We start from the raw sequence: 13,152 nt of genomic DNA, 5'->3' as shown, positions 1-13,152 counted from the left end.
ATAGGTTTTTATTTGAAACCCTGACTGTTCAATCTACACTTCTACACTAACAAAAGAGTAAGATGCAAATTGACTGTACCTTCGCGACGCCTACCAGAAATCTGGAGTATGCAAATTAACCCAACAAAGATGGCGGGTTAATTTGCATAGGCAGGCGCTGAGCGGCCAGGGGCGGGACGCAGGCATCCCGCACCGCCCCAGCTGCTCTGGGCCTCTAGGCAGTGTGGGAAGGCAGAAAGGCGGCTCCGGCCAGAGCAAAGGCAGTGCCAGCAGCCAGGGAAGGAAGGCCCATTCTTGTACGAATCTTCGTGCATCAGGCCTCTAATATTGACATAATATTAATTTTACCATGTGACTCTTACTACTTAATACTTTTTATCAACAAAATACTGTATTAAAATTTGTATAAACACAATATAAAGTAACTAAAATTATGCTATCATATAATTAGAAAGATTCAAAAACACAGAGCAGCTAATGGAATAATGTAGTCAAATAGCAGTTTGAATGTGTCTCTCTATTGATAACCATGTATGAACTTAACTGCTTTTGATCAAAGGTTAACTATATGAAGACTATATTTAATCTTACATTTTGGGTCTCACTTAAAATTGTGGCAACTGCCAAAAGTTTTAAATTTAAATTTATATTCTAAAATTTTAAATCAGTATTACCCAGTAATTTCAGCCCTGGCAATTTATCCTAGGCAATTTTTCAAGAATAATACTATTCATTGCAATATTACCATTAAGAAAAACTGAAACAATCTATATGATTTAACAATAGGGAATGATCATATACATCTTTGTACGTAAACTCAAAGGGACAACAGAGAAAATGATTTAGTGATGGGTAAAGTGTTTATAAGTCTTTAAGGTAAAAAGAAGAAAACTATGGCAAAACTCTTTATCTTTATGAAAAAGGACACCAGAAGGCAAAGTAAGTAAAACTGTGTCAGGGCTGTGATTTTATTTTTATTTCTTTTGCTAATATAATGTTTAGACAATTTAAAACAATTTAATAAACTAGTATGAAGGAAGACATTAAGTATGGCAGAGTAAGATTTAAAGCTAATATATACCTTAATAAAATTTGCATTGATATAGTCTGAATCTTGAGAAGGAGTCTTTAGAGTCAACTTAACTCGGCTGTGATCAACTACAAGAAAAAATATTTCACAAATTATGTTCTGTTGGCAGACAGGTGCTTTCTCATGAACCATAAGTAAGATTAAATAAATAAGTAAAAATATTTACTTTGAAAAACAATTAAAATTGACTGGGTACAAAAGAGTAATTTCTAACATAATATTGACAGGAAGTCTTTTTTTTTTTTTTTTTAAATCCTCACTCAAAGATATTTTTCCCATTGATTTTTAGAGAAAGAGGAGGGGAGGGAGGGGGAAAGAGAGGAAGGGAGGAGAAAAACATCGATGTGAGAAAGAGACATGCATTGGTTATCTCCCGCGTGTGCCCCAACTGGAGCCAGGCATGGAACCTGCAACCTGGCCTGGAATCAAACCCAAGATCCCTGGGGGTGTGGGCTGATGCTATAACCACTTAGACACACTGGTCAGAAATATTCTTTAAAAACAAAAATCTGATGATGTAAAGCTCTGTTTTAAAGATGCAATCGGTATACTCTCAGGAGCTCTTTTAACATACAAATTCCTGGGCATCATCCCATATTTACTAAACAAGAGTCTGGGTTTTAAACCTCTGTAGCTTTTAACAAGCATACATGTGGTGAGCACTAACTACCAATACACAAGCTCATTTGCAAAAACTCTTATTAGGAAAAAAAAGTTTTCATATTTCACAAAAAGTATAAAAATTTAGTAAATTGTGACAGATGAATGAATTGACTGTACCTGGCCAATACTATTTATTATTAGACTAGAGCAGGGGTGGGCAAACTTTTTGACTCGAGGGCCACAATGGGTTCTTAAACTGGACCGGAGGGCCGGAACAAAAGCATGGATAGAGTGTTTGTGTGAATTAATATAAATTCAAAGTAAAGGAGCGGAGGGGAGAGCAAGAGAACCGGATAGAACAGCCGGATCCGGCCCGCGGGCCGTAGTTTGCCCAAGGCTGGACTAGAGGCTTGGTGCACGAAATTCATGCACTCAGGGGGGAGGGTCCCTCAGCCTGACCTATGCTCTCTCGCAGTCCGGGAACTCTCAGGGGATGTCCAACTGCCGTGGAGGCAGGAGAGGCTCCCACCACTGCTGCTGCGCTCGCCAGCCATGAGCCCGGCTTCTGGCTGAGCAGTGCTCCTCCTGTGGCAGCGCACTGACCACCAGGGGGCAGCTCCTGTGTTGAGTGTCTGTCCCCTTGTGGTCAGTGTGCATCATAGCGACTGGCCGCTCCGCCACTGGGCCGAAACTGGCTCTCCTACATCCCCTGAGGGGTTCCAGATTGCGAGAGGGCGCAGGCCAGGCCAAGGGACCCCACTGGTGCATGATCAGGGCCAGGGAGGAATCATGGGAGGGCTCCAGGGCATGTCCAGCCTGTCTTGCTCAGTCCCAATCGGCCAGACCCCAGCAGCAAGCTAACCTACCGGTCGGAGGGTCTACCCCTGGTGGTTAGTGTATATCATAGCAAGCAGTTGAGTGGCCTTAGCATATCATTAGCATATTATGCTTTGATTGGTTGAATGGCTGACTGGACAACTGGACACTGAGCCTACTAGGCTTTTAATATATAGGTTAATCTCTACTTGGAATAAAAAGACAATCTTTACAGTAAAGTCCAAAAATATAAATTTCATAAAATTGTGCAGTTTATTTCTGAAATAAAATACATGATTTTTAAAAATTAAATCCTAAAGAAAGATATAAAATGAAAAGCAATCTTTCCCTGTCCTTGAATTACAGGGCTCTCTCTTTCCCAGCAAAGATACTATATTAAGGTTTTTTTTTTCTTCCAAAAGTAATTTTTATGCATATACCTAAATAGTTTGAAAACTATATAAATACAATGACACTATACATGTTGTTCTATATCTATTACTTTTTCATCCTCTATTCAAAGTATCTCAAAGGCAGAGAGTTTGTATAATAGTTGATTGACCACTTGAATCCTCAGTAAATGTTTCTGGGGATTGTGAATCCAAAGAGTAACAGTGGCTCCCAAATGACAGTCAAGATTGGTGCTGCTGGGCTGCTGTATGCAAGATGGGAATTTTAAAATTTTTCCTTGATGGGAAATTTTATGCATATACAAAAATATAATAATATAATGGATCCCCACATATCCATTACCAGGCTTTAATAACTATTAACATTTGCCAGTCTTATTTCATCCACCTCTAATCAGACAACAGCTGGGGGCTGGAAAAAGCAAGTTAAAACACAAGATCTCTGAGTCCCATACTACAACAAGTTGAATTTAGTAACTCAAGATGGGGCACAGAAATGGCTTTTTATAAATTAACGAGAGGCCCAGTGCACAACATTCGTGCACTGGAGGGGCATCCCTCAGCCCGGCCTGTGCCCTCTTGCAGACCTGGGAGCCCTCGGGGGATGTCCATTAAGGGGTCCTTAGTGCTGCCCTGGAGGCGGGAGCTGCGCTTGCCAGACTGTAGGAGCACACTAAGCACCAGGGGGCAGCTCCTGCATTGAGTGTCTGCCCCCTGGTGGTCAGTGTGCATCACAGAGACCAGCTGTTCTGCAATTTGGTTGATTTGCATATTGGGGTTTTATTATATAGGATAGGATATTATGCTGCTTATTACATATAACACATCATCATGAACATTTTTTTTAAATATATATTTTTATTTCAGAGAGGAAGGGAGAGGAAAAGAGAGATAAAAACATAGATGATGAGAGGGAATCATTGATTGGCTGCCTCCTGCATGTTGGACCAAGCCTGCAACCAAGGCATGTGCCACTGAGCCAAACCGGCTAGGGCCATCATGTACATTTTAACATTCTTCATTGGTACTCATATTAAGCATAAAAATGAGTAGCTAGAATGTAAAGAATAACAAAGCAATGAAAATAATTATTTGTTCCCATGGTTTTGCTGGCTGTCTCTACAATCTCCCAAGAATTCATCTCCAAATAGATAAAAATCTATGTTGGCTACCCAAGAGGCTCTTTAAAGCAGCAACTTTTTTTTTTCTTTTTGAACAAATACGGACAACCTGTGGCAACAAAAAGAAAATAGATAAGATTGTTACAAAGGAAAGAGAAACCTCCAGAGACTAAGTCCAGGTCTAAGAAATAAAAGGATCTCCATAATTAACATTAGATAGGCAGAACACCCTGATCCATCACTCCTAAAGGTTAGCCAGCTCAGTTTTAGTCCTCTAACACACAAAGCACAGGTTATTCTTAACACAAGGAGTACCTAGAAATTTCTTAATTTTATATTAGAACATTGGCTTCAATGTTCTAATATAAAATAAATCAGACATTCAAGATAGCTCCAGAAAAAAACTAACTGATCTTTGAATAGTGATGACACTACTTTTAATGTATCAAAAGCAAGTGCTCTTGCCACTTTAAGTCAACATTATACCAGCAGTTCTAGCCACTGTAATTGGGCAAAAGAGATTCATATTAAAAAGTAGCAAAATGGTCATCATTTGCAGATGACATGATTCTGTACGTGAAAAATCATAAAGGATCCACAGAAAACTACTAAAGTAGTAAATGAGTTTAGGAAGGTCACTAGATTTTAAAAGATCAATATACAAATATAAATTGTATTTCTATACAGTTGATCCTTAGACAACATAGGGGTTAGACTCTCAGTACCACCACCCTTTATGGAGTTGAAAATTCATTTACAACTTTTGACTCCCCAAAATTTAAGTTATCCCTTGTCATCTGTGGGAGATTGATTCCCAGACCCGCCCCCCACCTGTGAATACCAAAATCTGCAGATGCTCAAGTTCCCTATATAAAATGGCACGAATCAATGCATAGTCGACCCTCTGCATCCATGGATTCCCAACTTCAAATCTTAAATAGTAGTTAGTTATTGAAAAAATTCATGTATAAGTGGGCCCATGTAATTCAAACCCATGCTGTTCAAGGGTATTAGTAAAAAAGAATGTGAAAAATTGAAAGAATTTTATTTACAATAGCTTAAAGAAGCTTTTTTAAAAAGAAATACAAGACTTGTACACTGAAAATCATATAACATTGCTCAGAGAAATAAAAGAATATCTACATAAATGAGAGACGTTTCCTGTTTATAAACCGCAACAGTCAGTATGCCTTAAAATGATAATTTTTCTCAAATTGATCAATAAATTCTTACTGGGATTTTTGCAAAAATTGACAAGCTGATCCTACAATTTATATTAAGATGCAAAGGACCCAAAAAAAACAAAATAATTTTTAAAAATAAGAACAGAGTTGGGGGAATTACACTTCTTGCTTAAATTTTATTATACAACTGTACAGTAATCAAGATAGTGTGATACTGGCTTAAGAATAGGTTAATGGCCCTAACCGGTTTGGCTCAGTGGATAGAGCGTCAGCCTGCAGACTGAAGGGTCCCAGGTTCGATTCCGGTCAAGGGCATGTACCTTGGCTGCGGGCACATCCCCAGTAGGGTGTGTGCAGGAGGCAGCTGATCAATGTTTTCCTCTCATCGATGTTTCTAACTCTCTATCCCTCTCCCTTCCTCTCTGTAAAAAATCAATAAAATATATTTAAAAAAAAAATAGGTTAATGGAATAGAATTAAATGTATGGGTCAAATGATTTCCAACAAAGCTACCAACCAAGGAAATTCAATGGAGAAAGAACAGTATTTTCAACACATGTTGCTAGAACAATCCCACATGCACAACTATTTTAGACTGTAACCTTACACCATGTTAGAAAAAAATATTTTTACAAATCATATATCTGAAAAAAAAAACCCACTTGCAACTAAGATAAGTAAAGAATTTTTATAACTCAATATATAAAAAATCAAATTTTAAAAAAGTACAAATGGTTTCAAGACACTTTTCAGCAAAGAAGATAATTTGTACTGAAATGTTTGTAACAGCATTGTTCATAATGCTCTTCAACTGGTAAGTGGTTAAACAAAATGTGGTATAAATGGAATATTAACTGAATAATAAAAAGGAATGAACTACTGATGTATGTTACAACACGGATGAATCAAAAAACATGCTAAGTGAAAAAGCCAGGCACAGACTACATATTGTATAATTACATTTATATGAAATTTCCAGAAAAGGAAAATCTACAGAGACATAAAGCAGAGCAATGGTTGCCTGTGGCTGAAGATTGCAAATTGGCATGTGATCTTGGAGTGATGGAAATGTTCTAAAATTATATTGTTTTGATGGTTGCACAACTCCATAAATTTAGTAAAAATCACTGAATTGTACACTTACAAAGGGTAAATTTTATGGCATGTAATTATATCAATGAAGCTGTTTTAAAAAATACTGTGTCTGCAAGCACTGGCCATGCTAAACATGCAAAAGAAACTGACAACATTATTCTTTTAACAGTAAATAAACATACATCTATAAATACAATTACTTTCAATATAATTTTCTCAATTAAAGTGACTACAAACTTATTGGAAACTGACTTATCAAACCTTATTATGATTTAAAGGAAAAGACACTGCCACTCTGACTATAGCACACAGCTCAGGTTCTAGGGCAAGGATTCTCAAACTCAGCACTATGGGCATTTTAGCCTTGGATAATTCTTTATTGTGAGGAGGCTTTGGCCTCTGTATTGTAGACATCCTACACTCACTAGATGCCAGCAGCTACCTGCCTACTGCACAACTAGTTTTCACAACCAAAATGTCTCTGACATTGCTAAATGTCACTTCAGGGGCAAAATCATCCTAGTTGAGCATCAATGTTCTGATTATAAACTGCCTGGCCTTAAATTCTCATCCACTCTATTAGCTGTGTGACAAGCTATTTAATCTCCCTGTCTCAGTTTCTCATCTGCAAAGTGGCATATTACAGTATCTACTTTATAGTTTTGTTGTGGTGATTATGGCAAATAATCCATTCACTATAGAAATTGGCAAATAATAAAAAATTAGGGCTTTCATTTTTCAAAGGGCCAATTTAACAACATACCACTGACCCCCCTCTCTCTATTTAAAATTATAAAGCTTCCCCATTCTGTTCTCAGCTTTCTCTATGCTCCTCATTCTTACTATATTATTCTCAACACAGCACTAGTCACCATTTGACAGACCACCTATACTATTTGTATTCATTATCCGACACTATGACTAGAATATAAAGTTTCATAAGGACAGGAGGTTTTGCCACTTTGTTTTCTAAAGTATCCTCAGAGCACAGTACAGGATCAAAATATTTTGTAAAATCAATGAATGAAACATAACATATAAAAACAGAAACCTGAAGCTGTTTTAAGATTCATTTTCCCAGATTATAGAAAAAGGTGGAGAAACTGTCTAAGCGTATGTAATTAATTCCAGAGCACAGTTAAGAGTATTTTAAGATGATCTTGCTTAACACTATCCAGAAGAAACCCATACCATCCACTATTCTGAGGTGAATTGGAAGTAAAGTGGAGTGTATTTTCCAAAAGCTTAATGAGTGGTTACTATGCTATTTAAGAATATAATTACATTATTATTACTAGAATATAATGCTATCAGTATAGAATGGAGGTAAAAGTAGGCCTATAGTTGTTAGTATTCGAAACAGAGTTTAACCAACAAAGATTCTTTTATTTTTTTTTAAAGAACAGTTTGACTTTTGGAGAGAGAGGGAGAGGAAGAAGGGAGAGGGAGTGAGGGGGAGAGAGAGAAACATCAATGTGGAAGCGCAACATCGATCAGCACATGTGGGAGGCAACCAATCAATGTGTTTCTCTCACACCAATATTTCTCTCTTTCTCACACCCTCCCCTATCTCCCTTCCACTCTCTGGAAATCAATAGAAAAAATATCCTCAGGTGACAATTAACAAACAAACAAACAGTTTTATTGAGGTATCTGTCTATATTATTTTACTTTTATTTTTAATTTATTGATTTAGAGAGACATCAATATGTTGTTCTACTTATTTATGCATTCATCAGTTGCTTCTTGTATGTGCCCTGACTGGAGATCAAACCTGCAACCTTGGTGTGTCATCAGAAACATGCTCTAACCAACAGAGCTACTCGGCCTGGGCCTATATTATTTTATTTTAATGAAATAACTTTGAATAGGGAATCCACAAAAAGATATTCTTACTTGGATTTTTCAGTATTTAAAAGAAAGGTAAGCCCTGGCTGGTATGTCTCAGTGGGTTGACTATCCCAGGCCCAGAGGGAGGTCGCTGGTTCAATTCCTGGTCAGGGCACATGCCCAGGTTGTGGGCTTGATCCCTGGTAGGAGGTGTCCAGGAGGCAGCCAATTGATGTTTCTCTCTTACATCGATGTTCCTCTCTCTCTCTCCCTCTCTCTTTCTCTATCTAAAATGAATGAAAACATATAAAAAATAAAAATAAAATTAGTACCAGAGTAATTGTGATGCTTAGAAAATTAAACAATAAAAAACAACAAAAACTACTCAGAAGGAAAAACAAGAAGTACAAGATCAAATTGCTACCTTGTAGTGTACCTTGAAAGATTAGTTACTACCTCATTAATACTCAAACTCATTAGAAAAACTAAAGCTAGTGTAGGCTACAAATTGCTAATTAACATTTGCATTTCTATGAAGGGCATTTCAAACTTACATGGCAGTATGTCCTTATATCTGTTCTTTTTAACATTTTCTTCTTTTTCTCCAGTGGCTGTGGGATAAATCTTTTCTGTTCTGTATTTGGTAGACAATCTTCGTAATCGCTTAAAATACAAAAGAAAGAGAAAATTCAAGTTTAGAAAAACAATATTTTCAAATTTTTAATGATTTACAAATAATTCTTCACTGAATTTTGCTAACTCCAATTCCTCATAACTAATTTCCCAAAGTACAGTATCTCACCACCCCTTAATAATTAACCTCAAGGATGACTTTTATTAAGTACAAACGTAAGATTAATATTACAAAGTAACAGTGAAAGAAAGAAAACTAGAATAACTAAGTCATTTTAGTTAAAGCAACCATTAATAAGCTGAATCAGAATATTTAACTCAGTCCTTACTCGAGTAATACTTGTTTTAATAAGGGGTTTCAAAAACCAAGTTTTAAAACCATGCCTAGAGACTTCCCTTTGATGGCAGCGTAGGTAAGCGCAGTACTTGCCTCCTCCCGCAACCACATCAAAATTACAACTAAACTACAAAACAACCATCAGTCAGAACCACCTGAAATCTGGCTGACTGGAGTCCTACAACTAGGGAATTAAAGCAGCAGCCCCGTGGAGACTGGTAGAAGGGGTGGAGACATGAAATGGGCTCGATAAAAATTATGAGGTATATCTCAGCTGCAGAAATCCCTACACCAGGCCCCCCAGACCTGGGTTCCAGTGCCAGAAAGAGAAGTTCCCATTACTTCTGGCTATAAAAACCAGGGGAGTTTAGAATGAGGGAGACTGAGGGTGGCTGGAGTCCCAGGCAGTTCCTCTTAAAGGGTCTGCACACAGACTTACTCTGACTCCCTCCTTCTGAGCTCCATTGCTGGGGCAACAACTTGAAAGACACCAGAGACATATGGGGAGGAACTGAATTTTCTAGCATCAGGGCAAGAGCTGAGGTGGGGGGTCAGCTTTCTCCCAGAAAGAAGTCCTGGCAGAGGCCACTGTTCTTTTGATGAGCCCTCCCCTGCCACAGAGCTGTCAGGCATCTTACCCGAGACTCCATCAACCTGGCTCACACTGTTTGCCCTGCCCTGGTGATTAATATTCCAAATAGCACCCAATTTTCAGGCCCACCAAGGTTGTTTCCAGTGGCTTTTCCATACAAGTGACTTGTCTTGACTCATGCTTCAGATTTTCCTAAAACCTCTCAAACAAGCAGCATATGAGGCCTCAGTGTGCCCCATACCTCTTGCTAAGCGGTCCCCAAGCCCTGCACTAGCAGCAGCAGGCCTTGGTTTGCATCTGGGCCTTGCCAGGGCACCTCCAAGCCCAACACAAGTAGCAGCCATCTGCAGATGACTTTGTAACTCATACTGAGAGGCCCTGGGCAGAACACAGGCAGTGGCTGACCTTGGCCTGCAATCTCCCAGGATGCCCCAAGAGCCAGCACAGCCAGTCTCAAACCATATTGAAGCACCATAACCAAACCACCTCCCCCAAACAACACACTAAAGGAGCAGATTCAGTGGCACCAGAGCCCTGCTGATCTAAGTCCTTTTCTGTGGGTGGGTTTCTGCACAGCTGATCCTCTCACAGTGGTGGAGCCAGTCCTTGCAGCTAATCGTCCTAGGGGTCAATCCCCTCCCATTGAGGTGACAACAGAAAAGCAACGCTAAACTACAACATGAGGTTGTACAACAGCTCACACTGAGTGTGTGTGTGTATGTGTGTGTGTGTGGGGGGGGGGGGGGGTTACCTCGAGTGCCCAGCTTAGGTGATCAGGAAGACTGTGCCACTTGACCCTACAGAATACTTAATACATTAGGCCACTCTACCAAGCCGGGGGGACATACAGCAGTTTTACGTAATACATAAAAACAAAACACAGGGAGGCTGTCAAAATGAGAAGACAAAAGTCCCAAGTTAAAGAACAGAACAAAAACCCCAGAAAAAGAACTAAACAAAATGGAGACAAGCAAACTATTAGATGCAGAGTTCAAAGCACTGGTTATAGGGGATGCTCAATGAAGACTAGATGAATTTAGTGAGATCTATAATAATAAAAGCGTAATATGCTAATTAGACCGAATAGCCGGACGACCTCCCAGACGAAGCTGGGGGCTGCAAGGGCCAAGCCCCTTGCACGAATTTCGTGCATCGGGCCTTTAGTAGGAAACATAAAATCAGAGACAGAAAACATAAAAAAGAACCAATCAGCCTAACCGGTTTGGCTCAGTGGATAGAGCATCAGCCTGCGGACTGAAGGGTCCCAGGTTCGATTCCAGTCAAGAGCATGTACCTTGGTTGCAGGCACATCCCCAGTAGAGGGTGTGCAGGAGGCAGCTGATTGATGTTTCTCTCTCATTGATATTTCTAACTCTATCCCTCTCCCTTCCTCTCTGTAAAAAATCAATAAAATATATTTTAAAAAAAGAACCAGTCAGAAATGAGGCCCAGTGGGTGTGGCTCAATGGTAGAGTATGGACCCATGAAACAGGAGGTCGTGGTTCAATTCCAGGTCAGGGCACATGCCTGTATTCCAGGCTTGATCCCCAGTAGGGGGGCGTACAAGAGGGCAGCTGATCAATGATTCTCTCTTATCATTGATGTTTCTCTCTCTCTCTACCCCCCTCTCCCTTCCTCTCTGAAGTCAATAAAAATACATTAAAAAAGAAAAAGAAATGAGGATCTAAGTCCTTTTCCGTGGGTGGGTTTCTGCACAGCTGATCCTCCACAGTGGTGGAGCCAGTCCTTGCAGCTAATCGGCCTAGGGGTCAATCCTCCCATTGAGGTGACAACAGAAAAGCAACGCTAAACTACAACATGAGGTTGTACACAGCTCACACTGAGTGTGTGTGTGTATGTGTGTGTGTGTGTGGGGGGGGGTACCTCGAGTGCCCAGCTTAGGTGATCAGGAAGACTGTGCCACTTGACCCTACAGAATACTTAATACATTAGGCCACTCTACCAAGCCAAAATGAAGAATACATTACAGGGAATCAACAGTGGAATAGATGAAGCAGAGGATCAAATCAGAGATCTGTAAGATAAGTAGGAAAACATCCAATCAGAACAGCAAGAAGAAAAATGTAAAAAAAAACGAAGGTAGTATAAGCAGCCTCTGGGACAATTTCAAGTATGCCAACATTCTCATCATGGTGATGCCAGAAGAGAAGCGAGAAAGTAAGAAAATTTTAAGCCTATTTGAAAAAAACAAAGACAGAAAACTTCCCTAACTTGATGAATGAAATAGACATACAAGTGCAAAAACCATAAAGAGTCCCAAACAAGATGAACACAAAGAGGCCCACACTAACACACATAATTAAAATGTAAAAGATAAGGACAAAGAGAATCACCAAAGCAGCAGAAGAAAAGCAGTTAGTTACCTACAAGGGAACTCCCCTAAGACTGTTCAGCTGACTTCCCTAAGACTGTCAGTGTGGCAAGGATGGTGGCCATGGTTTCTACTCTATGCCTCTGATCTGCTGCTGCCGCCAGGGGCCCATGAGGCAGAGGTCTGTGCTGGTAAGCCTGGAGAGGCTTGCCCATTTCCCTGGAAAAAGGATATTTGCAATTACAACGATGTGAACATGGCACGTCTTCTGGAACAGTGGGAGAAAGATGAAGATGAACCTAGAAGTAGGAGACCTCCCAGAGCACAAAAGACCCTTCTCAGCACCTCTGGACTTCTCACAGATATCCCAGGCAAGCCCCACAAGACCATATTTAAAATGATGAAGAAAGGGAAGTTTCTCATGTTTGTCACCCGTATCAGGAAGCCCCAGGGAGAACGAGAGGGGGAAATCACCAGCCTCTGGCAAGGCAGCCTTTCTAATGCCAGCCAGCTATGACATCCAGACATTCATCATGGATCAGACCCTGCCATCTTCATGCTGTGTGATGGGAGCTATGCCTAGGAGATCAAGGACTTTTTGGGTCAGTCAGAGCAGGTATGCTGATGTCACCCTGGAGGAATAGGTGTCATCAGCAAAGGAGAGAAGAGGCAAAAGAGAAAAAACAGAGCGAGAAGGGCAAAGGAGAAGTGAGGGAGACCCAAAATCTCAGTTTTCAAAGGAAGGCATTGGAGCTGGAAATAAACAAGAGACCTGTAAGAGGGCAGCTGTGACCTCTGCCTGGAATTCATGGGACAGAGCTCAGTCAGGGCTGGTGGGGTGGGCGTGGGAAACCACACACTGGACAGAATTCTAGTTTCCTCTAGAGAGGACCTGCCACATGGCCAGTCTGTGGTCAGAGTAAGAATTACTGCTGAAAGGGCTTCAAGTAGAAGACAGGTTTTGTATTAACATTGGACACTGCCAAATTCAGATTTACTATAAAATCACTTTAGATGAAAACCTGACCATTGCTTTTTCCTATTTAAATTTGGGGGATTCTTGCCTGGCCAGTGTGGCTCAGTGGTTGAGCACTGAACCATGAATGTCA

At 40.0% G+C, this 13,152-nt stretch overlaps 1 protein-coding gene and 1 pseudogene across 3 annotated transcripts in view; one reads left to right on the top strand and one right to left on the bottom strand.

The window, feature by feature from the left end:
• The window catches only part of PTPN12 (protein tyrosine phosphatase non-receptor type 12), a 96,645-nt gene that overhangs the window by 40,840 nt on the left and 42,653 nt on the right, over positions 1–13,152 (bottom strand). Inside the window, exons 2-3 of one of the 2 annotated variants that reach the window (XM_080666729.1) lie at positions 8,704–8,812; positions 1,082–1,158 (exon numbers count right to left, since the gene is read on the bottom strand). In XM_080666729.1, coding sequence (XP_080522855.1) covers positions 1,082–1,158; positions 8,704–8,812 — 186 coding nt within the window. The remainder of the gene's footprint in view (positions 1–1,081; positions 1,159–8,703; positions 8,813–13,152) is intronic. The other variant, XM_080666730.1, reaches the window with a different exon arrangement.
• Positions 11,721–12,687, top strand: LOC308245971 (LRP chaperone MESD-like; annotated as a pseudogene). The gene is made up of 2 exons: positions 11,721–11,889; positions 12,046–12,687. The product of its transcript is annotated as an LRP chaperone MESD-like (transcript).

Source organism: Plecotus auritus (assembly GCF_963455305.1).
Source record: "Plecotus auritus genome assembly, chromosome: 4".
NCBI classification, from domain to species: domain Eukaryota; kingdom Metazoa; phylum Chordata; class Mammalia; order Chiroptera; family Vespertilionidae; genus Plecotus; species Plecotus auritus.
Note: the sequence above shows the minus strand (reverse complement) of the source record. Positions and strands in the feature narration are given on the sequence as shown.